This window comes from Propithecus coquereli, unplaced genomic scaffold (genome assembly GCF_000956105.1).
Source record: "Propithecus coquereli isolate 6110/MARCELLA unplaced genomic scaffold, Pcoq_1.0 Scaffold12, whole genome shotgun sequence".
NCBI lineage: Eukaryota > Metazoa > Chordata > Mammalia > Primates > Indriidae > Propithecus > Propithecus coquereli.
In genome coordinates this window covers 7732300-7745599 of record NW_012136080.1, presented here as the reverse complement: position 1 = coordinate 7745599, position 13300 = coordinate 7732300, and the positions used below count along the sequence as shown (strand labels likewise).

Here is a 13300-nt window from a genome sequence, read left to right as displayed (position 1 = left end):
TTTCAACTTTATTGAGATGGAGTTTACATACTATAAAATATACCTTTTTATACACTTCAGTGGTTGTTAACCGATTTACAGAGTTGTGCAACCATCGTCACTAATTCCAGAACATCTTCATCACTCTAAAAAGAAACCCGTTAGCACTCAGTCCCCATCCCCTTTCCCCATAACCCTTAGCAATCACTAAATCTATTTCTGTCTCTCTGGATTTGCCTATTCTGGATATTTCATATAAATGCAGTCATACAGTGTGTGGCCTCTTGTGACTGGCTTCTTTCACTTAGCATAATGTTGTAATATGGATGAGCCTTGAAATAATTAATACTTAATACTTAATTTCTCTTATGGCCAAATGTTTCATTATATGGATATACTACATTTTGTTTATCCAGTCATCAGTTGAGGGACATTGTGGTTTCTGCTTTTTGGCTATTCAGAATTATGCTGCTGTGAACATTGATGTATAAATTTTTGTGTGGACATATGTTTCAGTGTCTTGGAATGTACCTCGGTAACTCATGTTTAGCATTTTGAGAAATTGCCTGTTTTTCGAAGTAGGCAGGCCATTTTACATTCCCACCAGCAATGTATGAGGGCTCCAATTCCTCCACATCCTCATTGATACTTGTTACTATCTTTTTAATTATAGGAGTCCTAATGGGTGTGAAGTGGTATTTCATTGTGGTTTCAATTTGTATTTCCCTGATGACTAATGATGTTGAGCATCTTTTCATGTGCTTACTGTAAATTCACATACAGTTAGGCGCTGCATAAAGATATGGTGAATGACAGATCTCTTATATGACTGTGGTCTCATGAGATTATAATGGAGCTGAAAAATTCCTATCACCTAGCGATGTCTTGATCATCTTGACCTTGTGCAGGCCTAGGCTGATGTGTGTGTTTGTGTCTTAGTTTTTAACAAGAAAGTTTTAAAAAGTAAAAAATAAAATTTTATTTTATTTTTTATTTTTTTGTATTTTGAGACAGGGTCTTACTCTTTCACCTAGTCTAGAGTGCAGTGGTGCAATCATAGCTCTCTGCAGCCTTGACTTCCTGGGCTCAAGTGATCCTTCTCTCTCAACTGCCCAGGCACCTGAGACTACGGGCATGAAACACCACATTTGGCTAATTTTTAAAAACATTTTTAGAATCATGTTCTCTCTCTGTTGCCCAGACTGGTCTTAAACTCATGGCCTCAAGCAATCCTCCTGCTTCAGCTTCCTGAGTTGCTGGCATTATTGGTGTAAGCCACTGCATCTGGAAAAAAATGAAAAAGATTTTTTTAAATATTAAAAAAGTTTATGAATAAGTATATAAAGAAAAATATTTTTGTATAGATATACAACGTGTTTGTGTTTTAAGCTATGTGTTATGTGACTACAAATGAGTCAAAAAGTTAAAGAGCTGGCTTCTGTGGCTCATGCCTGTAATCCCAGCCACTTGGGAGGCTGAGGCAAGAGGATCGCTTGAGGCCAGGAGTTCAAGACCAGCCTGGGCAACACAGTGAGACCCCATCTCTAACAAAAAAAAAAATTAGCCAGATCACTTGAGCCCAGGAGTTTGAGGCTGCAATGAGCTATGATCATGCCACTGTACTCCAGCCTGGGCAACAGAGTGAAAGAGATGTTATCTCTTAAAAAAAAAAAACACACACACAAAAAAATTCAAAAGTTTATAAAGTAAAAATGTTATAGTAAGCTAAGGTTAATTTACTATTGAAGAAAGAAAAATATTTTCTTGGTAAATTTAATGTAGCTTAAGTGTACAGTGTAAACAAGTCTACAGGAGTGTATAGTAACGTCCTAGGCCTTCACATTCACTCACTACTGACTCATTGATTTACCCAGAGCAACTTCCAGTCCTGTAGGCTCCATTCGTGGTAAATGCAGGATTACCATTGTTTAATCTTTTATACAATATTTTTGCTGTACCTTTTTTGTGTTTAGATATACAAATACTTAACATTGTGTTACAGTAGCCTACAGTGTTCAGTATAGTAACATGCAGTAAAGGTTTGTAGCCTAGGAGAAATAAGCTATACCATATAGCCTAGGTGTGTACCATATAGCCTAGGTGTGTACCATCTAGGTTTGTGTTAGTACACACTATGATGGTCACACAATAATGAAATTCCTAATGATACATTTCTTAGAATGTATCCCTGTTGTTAAGTGACTCATGACTGTATTTTCTTTGGAGAAATAATCTGTTTAGATTCTTTGTTCTTTTTTAGATTTTTTTTGTCTTTTTATTATTGATATGTAAGATTGTGAGATATGTAAGATATGTATTCTGGTTATAAGTCCCTATCAGAGACATGATTTGCAAATATTTTTTCTCATTCTGTGTGTTTTCTTTTTCATTTTGTTGATTGCTAGAACCATCAGTACAATATGGAATAGTAGTGATATCTTTGTTCCTGATCTTAGGGGGAAAGCATTCAGTTTTTTACCATTAAGTAAAACATTAGCTATGGGATTTTCATAGATACCCTTTATCTGTTGAATGCTTTTATCATGAAAGTGTTGAATTTTGCAGATGTATTTTCTATGTCTGTTGAGATGATCATGTGTTTCCTCTCTCATTAATTTAATATGGTGTATTCATTGATTTTCATATATAGAACTTTCTTACATTGCTGGAATAAATCTCACTTGGTCATGGTTTATAATCCTGGATCCAGTTAGGTAATATTTTTTGAGGATTTTTGTGTCTATACTTGTCAGGGATATTGGTCTGTAGTTTTTTGTGATGTCTTTGTCTGATTTGCTATGAGGGCAATATTGGCTTCATAGAATGAGATGGGGAGTCTTCCTGCCTCTTCTGTTTTATGGGGGGAGGGATGAGGGAAGAGTTTGTGAGGAATAAGTGTTTAGTCTTTTAATGTTTGGTAGAATTCACCTGTTAAGCCATCTGGGCTTGTGGGAAATTTTTCATTACTAATTCAAGCTCTTAAAGGTTTATTCAGATTTTCCTTTTTTTTTTTTAAAGGCAGTTTTGGTAATTTATATTTCTAGGAATCTGTTTCATTTAGTTTATCCAATTTGTTGTCTTACAGTTGTTCAGAGAATTCCCTTATAATTCTTTTCATTCCTGTAAGGTTGGAATGAAATAGTGTCCCCTTACTATAACTGATTTTTAGTAATTTGACTTGCCCCTCCTTTTAGTAAAGGTTTGTCAATTTTATTGATTTTTTTCAAAGCACCAACTTTGGATTTTGTTGATAGCTTCTATTGTGTTTTATTCTCTATTTCATTAATTTCTGCTCTAATTTTTTTTTTTCCCATCCTTCTGCTTGCTTTGGTTTTAGTTTGATTATCTTTTTCTTGTGTCGTAAGGTTGTTGTTTGGAGCTCTTCTTTTTTAACATAGGTGTTTATAGCTATACATTTTCTCCAAACACTGCTTTGATTGCATCCCGTAAGTTTTTGTATGTTGTGTTTTCATTTTCATTTGAACTATTTTTTAAATTTCCCTTTGATCCATTAGTTATTTAGGAGTGTCTTGTTTAATTTCTATATATTTGTGAATTTTTCAAAATTTCCTTTGTTATTTATTTCTGTTTCAGTCCACTGTGGTTTGAAGGGCATAGTTTGTATGATCTCAATTTGTTTAAATTTACTGAGGCTTGTTTTATGGCCTAGCGTAGGTCTAATCTGGAGAGCGTTCCATGGGCACTTGAGAAAAATTTGTATTTTCCTATTGTTGGGTAGAGTGTTCTGTTGATGTCTATTAGATACAGTTGGTTTGTAGTGTTGTTCAGATCTTCTATTTCCTTGTTGCTTATGGTGTTTTTAATAGCTGTTGTTTGAAGTTCTTTAAGATTTGTCATTATATAGATGGAGATTAACAAATTTATTGAGTGTTTGTTATGTGTCAGGAGCTTAGATGCTGGGATTTTTCAGTGAACAAAATAGAAAAAAATCCCTTCCTCATGGAGTTTGCATTCTAATGGCCATATAGAAAATAAAGAAGCAAATACAGATCGTTTCCAACTTTATTTCATGATTTTTCAACTTTACCATGGGACAAAAGCAATACATATTCAGGAAAAACTGTACTTTGAGTGCCTATACAACCAGTCTGCTTTTCACTTTCAGTACAGTATTCAATAAATTACATGAGATGTTCAACACCTTATTATAAAATAGGCTTTGTGTTAGTTGATTTTGCTAAACTGTAGGCTAATATAAGTGTTCCGAGCATGTTTAAGGTAGGCTAGGCTAAGCTATGAAGTTGAGTAGGTTAGGTTTATTAAATGCATTTTCTGTTTAAGATATTTTCAACTTATGATTGGTTTATCAAGATGTAACCCATCATAAGTTGAAGAGCATCTGTATATAAAATGTAATTATGGAAGTTGGTGCTGTGGGGAAGAAACAGAAGGGAAAGGGAAAAGAGAAAAGGGAATGTGCACATAAACATTTGAGCATTTAAAGAGCTGAAGGAGTGAAGGGGGTATAGCTCAGTGGTAGAGCATTTAAAGATCTGAAGGAGGTGCAAATAAGCCACGTGGGGAATAATATTCTAGGCAGAGAGACCAGCAAATGCCAAGGCTGTGAGATGAGGTTATTGAAGGATCTCTTTAAGACTTGTTACATGCATGTCATGTAGTGACTCAGTGGAATTGCTTTGCCCCTTAGGGAATGTAGATACTTTTTTTATTTCTGGTTTGAAAATTATGTAAGTGCAAAATGATAGTTATTCCACTTTCCGTCTCTAGTCGTACAGCCACACTTCTTAGCCCTTTGCGTTTTATGTTTGCTCACTGGTTTATTTTCTGTGTTCCTTCTTAGAAAGCTTCATGAGAGCAGGGATTTTATCTGCTTCATGTACTACTTACTGGTGCCTACTGTATAGTATACTCTTTATAACTTTTTGTTTCATTATGAATAAATGAATTGTCAAATGTGACTTCTTAGTAGTTATGAACTTAGTGTCTGTAAATCCATACTTTAAAAAAACCTGTTTCTTGTTTTATCACTCTGTATGTAAATGTATATATTTGATACACATGTATTCATTTTAAATTATAGAACTGGAAAGTAATTTTATTTAATTTTTTTAAGAGGGAGAAACATTGAGTCCACCTTTTTTTTGACTTTAGAAACTGATGTTCGGGTAATAGACATTTTCCCGATGTGCTTGATTGTATGTTGCATTAAAATTTTTAATTTAATTTACTTTGGGGTTTTGCATTTTGGGTTTTATGAATTCTCTGAATTATTGATCTATATTGCATGATATCTTGCATCTCATTTCTAATGCAGTTATATCTGCTATTTTCTAGGTTGTGTCATAGCTGAGCTTTTTACAGAAGGCGTACCATTGTTTGATCTCTCCCAACTATTGGCTTACAGAAATGGACATTTTTTCCCTGAACAAGTGCTAAGTAAAATTGAAGATCGTAGCATCAGAGAACTGGTAACTATGTTACAAATATTAGCCATAAAGTTTTAAATTGGATTATGTTTCTGCTTTAGTCAGCTTTCCTGGAATGTTATGAATTTGAAACAAAGCAGTAAAGCACCATAAACTAATACAAACAGCCTATTTTGTTACTTTTTTAGGGAGAAATGTACTATTTTTTTCCTCCTCATCAGTCACAAAACTCATTTGACTTAAAAAAAAAATCTGTCTTCCCATTAAAATCTTAAGCTCTGCTTTGAACAGATTTGGAAGGTAGGTAAGGAAGTACCTGGGGTTGGAGAAGTTGTCCTGGATAGAGCTTGCTAATAAGAAATGAAGAAGACAGGCATCTAAAATGAAGGAGATGAGAAACATCAACTTAAATGTAATACAGCAATATAGGGCTATTTCATATAGAAGTATATATATCTTTGTTTACCTCCCTCTCTTGATATAGACTAAAGGCTGGAAAGGAAGCTATAGAGTCCCATGTTAGTATAGCAGAACAAGTGTGAGGAATTCTATGGGGAGAGGTCACCTAAGCCATATAGCTACATTACTGTTTGAGGGCATCTTTTTTAAGTCAGTCATATGGTGACTGATGCTTGTGATGATGACTCTGAGCCATAGAAAAATTATGGTATATTTAGAATATTGTTTAAGGAGGTAGGGAAATATATAATATGTTTTAATTTCTCTTAAAAATGACAAATGTTAAAACATAAAATGCTTCAGAGGAAGCCACTTTAGCTCATGTCTAGTGAACAGTGCACTGGAGTTGGCATACCTGATGTTCTTTCTTTGGGTATGGCACTTATTTGTTATGTTACTTTGGCTAAGTAACTTCATGTCTTTTTAGGCCTGCATTTTCTTAACTGTGAAATGACCGAATCTGTTTCTTATTTAAGGCTTAATCCAAATCTAAAAGTGATTCTACTAGTTCACTTTTCTTTGTAGTACATTTGATTCCCCCAAGATCAATGCTAGGTTCTTATTTAGAGTATTAAACAAAAAGCTCAAACAACTAGGTACATTTTTATGACATTTTGTATATTTAAATAATGACTGATATACTATGAGTGTCCAGGAAAGATTGAAATATGTTTTGTATATAAATAAATAATTAAATAAATTTGTTTGCCTATGATACTAGAAAACACAGGATACACTGAAACTAGATTTATCATTTTTAGTGTTTGCAGAATTTAACATCTTTTTTGCATTGCTTTAAAAACTTAAGCCACTGATTTCGCTTTTGACTAGGTCCTAGAGTTATACTTAAACCATGTATTACTTTGGACTTGTGGCAGTAAAGTTCTAAACCATAAGTCTTAATCTGGGATATGTAGATGGATTTCAGGAGTTTTGTGATTCCTTCCAGAATTGTATGTAACTTTGTATGCAGAATTGGTTTGTATACATTTTTCTCTGGAGGAGATCCATTGTTTTCCTTAGATTCTCAGTGGAATTTTTGCTCAGAAAAGTTTATGAGAATCTTTGAGTTGTGGACAGAAATACATTATTCCCCCGTCTTAATAAATGAGGAATACTGAACCTGGGTATAACCTCCTCTTTATGTGTCAGGGCCATCTGCAGTACATTTGTATGTAATTTCTTATTGCTTTCTAGGACGGTAGAGTCACATCTCATTTAGTAGTCAGGTTCTAAAAGTAGTTTGTCAGGCAAAGATTGAGAATAGTTAGAATTACCATGAAAATCCTGTAAATCATGTGTAAATTGCCCTTGTAGTTTTCATCTCGTTTAATTTTCTGTTCTCAAATCTATTTTTATTCCCTTTCTTCCCTTGGTATAGGTAACTCAAATGATTCACCGTGAGCCAGATAAACGTTTAGAGGCAGAAGATTACTTAAAGCAGCAGCGTGGCAATGCCTTTCCTGAAATATTTTATACTTTCCTTCAGCCCTACATGGCCCAATTTGCCAAGGAAACATTTCTTTCTGCAGATGAGCGTATTCTGGTTATACGGAAGGATTTGGGCAACATTATTCAGAATCTCTGTGGACACGATCTGCCAGAAAAAGCAGAAGGCGAGCCTAAGGAAAATGGGCTGGTTATCTTGGTGTCTGTTATAACGTCCTGCCTACAGACCCTTAAGTACTGTGATTCCAAACTTGCTGCTTTGGAACTTATTCTCCATTTGGCCTCAAGATTAAGTGTAGAAATCCTTTTGGATCGTATTACTCCATATCTTTTGCATTTCAGCAATGACTCTGTTCCTAGAGTGAGGGCTGAAGCCTTGAGGACGTTGACCAAAGTTCTTGCTCTGGTCAAAGAGGTTCCTCGCAATGATGTCAATATTTATCCGGAATACATTCTGCCTGGCATAGCCCACTTAGCCCAAGATGATGCTACTATTGTTAGACTAGCCTATGCCGGTAAGAGTCCAAATATCGTAGTCGCCACTTAGATATTTTTTACGTTAGCAACTATAATACTCTTGTTTTCCTGATTTCTTTGGGAATTCCGATTGTGAACTTTGCTCCTTGTGTATGTTTTAATAATATTTATAGCTAATCTGTTTCTGGGAATCAGCTTTTGTGTGTTCCCTCATTTTTGAAATGATCAGAATTATCAAGTGAAAAAGTATATAATACAGAATTTTGTGTTTTTACTGGTATATTATACAGTGTATATTATACTGTATAATATACAGTGTATATTATTACATTTAAATGGGAATAAGACTAATGTTTACAAGTATGTGCTTCTGATCTAGTGTCTTTAGGCCTTTATAAAGTTTCTCTGAACAAATACATTTGTTTGTCAGTTTTCGTTGAAAATATTAATTTTTCTGGGTAATTTGGTACTGAAAGAACCCAGCATATTAACTTACTCAATTTTAAGGTCCTTTTTCCAGTTACTGTAGTGGTTAGGATATGTGGCTTCTTTGTGATAGAGGTGGGTGTGTTATACACACCTATGTGTTTTGCTTGTAATTTTCACTCATAAAATTAAGTGATGTAGATTCATGTTTTTAATTCCCCAAATTAATTCTGAAAACTTATTTCTGCATGGAAAGTATCACTGGAACATTTATATAATTCCATAATTTATTTCTGTAATGTAATCTGATGGAAATCAGGGATTCTGTTTTGAAGTCTTTATAAATAGTACATAATATGTGTGTAGTGATGATATTGTCACTTTTTTGAAAGAAACTTGCTTAGTTCATTCATTTTGTGATTCGCTTGTCATTATTTTAATGGAACATGTGAAAAATGGTCCTTGGACTCTGGTCTTATCTCTAGGCATATCCACAAAGTGATTGGTGGTTATTAGGTGTTTATTTTCCCCATATATATATTTTTATTTATGCTTATCTCTCTGCCTGTTTGTTTGTTTATGGTTTCTGGTTTCCATAACTATATATGCATAAACTTCAGGCCTAGAAATCCAGGATTTCTTTAAGGCACATCAGAGTTTATCATTTATAACAAAGCATGTTTATAACTCACTTGAAAAATACAAATAATTGAAGCAGATAAAATCAAATGAAATAAAAGTCTATATATTTTAAAAACAAGCTTTATCTTTCTTTACCAGAATTTTATGACCCTACTTTTTGGTCCAGTGTATATTAATCTGTTCTCAATTGTGTTAAATAGGTACAGTTCTGATGTGTAGGTGCCATAATAACATATTGACATTTATTTGCTAATAGCTGTAGCATAAAAATAATAGCTACTATTTATTGAAAAATCCACTTTGTGTCAGGGCATCTACTGCTCTAGGTTGTTGTAAGGGTTAGTTGTAAGATCTTGCAGCTAACCCTTGTAACAACCCTTGAGTAACAGATGCTATATTACCTTCATTTTACTGATGAGAAAATTTTGGTTAGGAGAGGCTAAATAACATGACCCAAATGTATCTTGCCTAATTCTCAGTTCTCAAAGCTCCTGGTCTAGACCTTGGTTTTGGAGCAATCCTGCTTTTCTTTGGTCTCCTGGGTCTTTTTGGTGAGAGTCCACGATAACCCAGGGTCAGTGCCAGCACCTCGCAGTGTCCCTTCTTCATGGCCCAGTACATGAAAAAACAGCTTTTTTTTTTTTTTTAAATAGAGCAAGAGGTCTTTTTGAATTTGTATGGCTAAATATTAATATAATTAAAACACATGTCAGTAATTATAAAAGTTTAAAATCAACATTTTTTTTTTCCTTTACAGTATTCTCTTTTATCTCAGAGATGCTGGTATACAGTTGTATTTTGTGTAAAGTGAACTTTGAAGTGTGCTGTGGCTCATGGACGTGCATGGGAAAATAAACATAGATCTACTCAGACTTTAGAGGTGTGCAGGAAAGCAAGAAACTTTTCCTAATAAAGATATACTCTTTAAAGTGGGGATAGTCTTCTAGAATTTTGGCTTATTATCAAGGTATAGCCTAGAATTTTTCCATCTTTAAAAGGATAAGCAGGCATTATAGGATATTAATATCTTGCTTACGTAGAGGTAAGTTCTTGTTCTGTTCAGAGCAATGTTTAACCTGGCAGGGATGGAGAGTGAGACCCTAAGATGAAGAGAATCATTGTATTTGATAGATTCAGAGATCTCGACTACTGTAAGGTGCATTTTGATTTCAGAGATGTTAAAAAGCAAGGAAAAAGTGAGTCTTATTTTAAGTTTTAAGGTAGTTCAGTTTTGTATTCAGTGCTATTCATTGCTAAGAGGGAAAAGGGTGCAGTTGTAGTTTATGGTCGTATGTTAAGAAGCACAGAAGTGGGAGGCAAGGAAGGATATAGACCCAGGAATAAATAAAAATGGAAGAAAAAAGTATAAGCAAAATGCAGATGTAATTGATAGTAAATATGACAGCCGAAATTAGAAGTAGATATTTTGCAGTGGTGAGGAGTATCAGTCTTAATAGTATCAGAAAGAGAAAGGAGAAGATATGGACAACTGCAAAAGTGTGGCAGTCTGACACACATTGGTCCACTAACTTCAGTGTATCACTTGTAAAGCAGTCAACAATGGTTTCTTTTTGAGGTAGCTGTGACTCCTCATTTATGCGTGAAGAAACTGAGACTCAGATTGTTTAAACACCAGCTAGTAAGTGGCAAGGTCAAGATTTGAGCCTAGCTCTGTCTAATTCGAAAGCCTAGCTTGATCTGTTATTTTAATATGAATGTTTTTGTTAGTCTAATAAGTATCTCTCACTTGTGCAGAGATTGTTTAAAGGGTAAGTCTCCATAGAAGGATTAAGCTCTTTTTTTTTTTTTTTTGGCTCAGTGGATTTTGATGCTATATTTTGGATTATGTTTGTATTCGTTTAAAAAAGCTTATATTTCATTATTAAAACTAGCAGTTTGGAGATGGTTGTAGATTATGAGACTAGTTAATAATGTCTGATTAGGTTAAGTGCTAAAACAAAAAGTCCTATTTTTCCATTTAGTTTTATGACTGTTACTTGTATAAAGACTTAAGGAGGAAAAGTTATAAGCACCACAAAGATTTAAAATTGTAATTGTTATAAATTTTCTCCGTTTTTATCTTATAGAAAACATAGCTCTACTGGCAGAAACAGCTCTGAGATTCCTGGAATTAGTACAGCTAAAAAATCTCAATATGGAAAATGACCCCAATAGTGAAGAAATAGATGAAGTTACACTACCAAATGGAAATTATGACACAGGTTGTATAATCTTCTCTTGTAGACTTCTTATTATTTAGAATGAATTGCTAGTGCTAACTTATAAAAACTACCATTTGTAGTTTTCATTAATATTCAGGAATACCAGATTTATAGTAGATAGGAAGGGTCCCTGGTGTCTGATTGTTCTGTGTCGTACACAGTTACTTAGCTGGAAAATGATCAGCTTGTCACCGTAGATATTAAACTCAATTGTTTTTCAGCCTGAATTGATTTGTGTTAGCAGTAAAGCTAGCTGAAATATATAATTCTCATAAAAAAAATTAAAAACATCATAGCTAAAGAATCTAAACCTTTTCTCCTCATGCGAGCATATTCTGAGTATCTCAATCATAAATGGTTTTTATTTCATACTGTCTGTGATTTACATATCAACCTCCTCCCCCCTTTTACCATAAAGGAACAGATGTGATAGTAAACTCATTATGGTCAATGTCCCTGTCTTAGGTTTCTTTGCATCTGTATAAACCTTTGCAGGCTTTTGGTTAACATTTGTTGAGTGAAAGGTTTAGAAGTAAAATAACATACTTAATCTGCTCTAAGATGTTTCTAATTGAGAAAAATGAGAAATCTATTAATAGTTTTTTGATTTTTATGCTATAAAGAGCTGTAATGGTTGTTAGTTGTTAGAATCGCACATTTTTAGGCAGCGTATGTCTAGAGTTGAATACAGTGGAATAATTTTGAACTTGTAGGAGGATATATCAGAAAAGAAATCCTAGCTTTTTTGCATAGAATTACTTGGAAAATAATGTTGTTTCACATTCTGTCACCATGTAGTTAGAGCTTTTTAGGTAATGAAGTTAAATGTTGGAACTTTTGGGAGTTAATCTAAAGTTCATCTAAATTGTTTTTTAATGTGAGTACATAATTTTGCGCATTGGACCATTTACCTATTCCTTTGACAGCAGCTGGGCAGTAGCCTCTGCCATTCTTTATTTAATTGTTAAACATTAGCTCTGCATCAGGCAATTATGAGCCTGCTGTAAGCACAGCCGAGGGATATGGTGGTAAATAAGACAGGAATGATCTTTGCTTTTAAGCTTATTTTTTTGTAAGGGAAAGACGGACAACTAAGTAAATAAATGGAAAGGGGAGGGTGAAGAAGGAGATAAGGTTAGAGAAAAAGCCAGTGGCTAGGTCAAGGAAAGCCTTAATAGGACTTGCAGTTTATTTTTTGGCTCTCTAAAAAATAATAAACTGACATTTAAAAATGCTTTCTAAAAGTATTTTTCAGTACCATCATATTATGGCCTGAACCTGTCCCATATTTTCAAGTCCTTGATTAGGTTGATCTTATTGGGCAATATGATTTCCTTTCTCGTGTTTCCCTATGATTTTCTCCTTGAGCTCATAAATGAAGCTATTTAATTAGTGAGATAGTAACCATGCATCTGCTTATTAGGATCTTCTTCAGTTTATATTTCAGTTTTCCATCCTTCAGACATTTGAATAATGGAAAAACTTAGTGACTAAAGACTTTTTTTGGTGGCTTCTGTAATTATTCTGTTGCTCTGAGGAGTAAGAAGTAAGATTGGGACTGTGTGTATGGGAAAATAATTGATCCTGTCTTTTTTTTTTTTTAAAAAGAGCTCCAAGCCTTACATGAAATGGTTCAGCAGAAAGTTGTAACTTTGCTAAGTGACCCTGAAAATATTGTTAAACAGACCTTAATGGAAAATGGAATAACACGGCTATGTGTATTCTTCGGACGACAGAAAGCCAACGACGTTTTGCTGTCCCACATGATTACTTTCCTAAATGATAAGAATGATTGGCATCTCCGTGGAGCTTTTTTTGACAGTATAGTTGGTATGTTTTTTGTTTGTTTTTAAATTCATCTTTAAGATTTTAAATTATTCTCTCAAATACTTCTATGCTATCTGAAGGATAGGTGATGATAATACCAGATTTCATTGATAATTAAATGAGTTCCTAGTATTTCTGTCTGTTTTCATGCTGCTTTTGGATGATGTAAGTATTTTAGCTGATCAAGAGGTTGGTTAACCTGTGATACATCCATACGAAGGAGTACCACGTAGTCATTAAAAATTATATTTTAAAAGAAAATGGCCTGGGAAAATAGCATGAAATATTGTTAAAGTGACTGAAGTAGATTGTAAATCTACTTAAAGTATGATCCAGTTGTGTAAAGGTAACAGTGACAGACATTATGTTTATAAACATATGTTTATAAAACAAAAGTGAACATCCATCATT

The 13300-nt window shown here is 33.9% G+C and overlaps 1 protein-coding gene across 1 annotated transcript in view; it reads left to right on the top strand.

The window, feature by feature from the left end:
* The window catches only part of PIK3R4 (phosphoinositide-3-kinase, regulatory subunit 4), a 67992-nt gene that overhangs the window by 3107 nt on the left and 51585 nt on the right, over nt 1–13300 (top strand). Inside the window, exons 4-7 of the mRNA XM_012664546.1 lie at nt 5296–5429; nt 7228–7810; nt 10928–11062; nt 12671–12892. Of these exons, the coding sequence (XP_012520000.1) occupies nt 5296–5429; nt 7228–7810; nt 10928–11062; nt 12671–12892 (1074 nt within the window). The remainder of the gene's footprint in view (nt 1–5295; nt 5430–7227; nt 7811–10927; nt 11063–12670; nt 12893–13300) is intronic.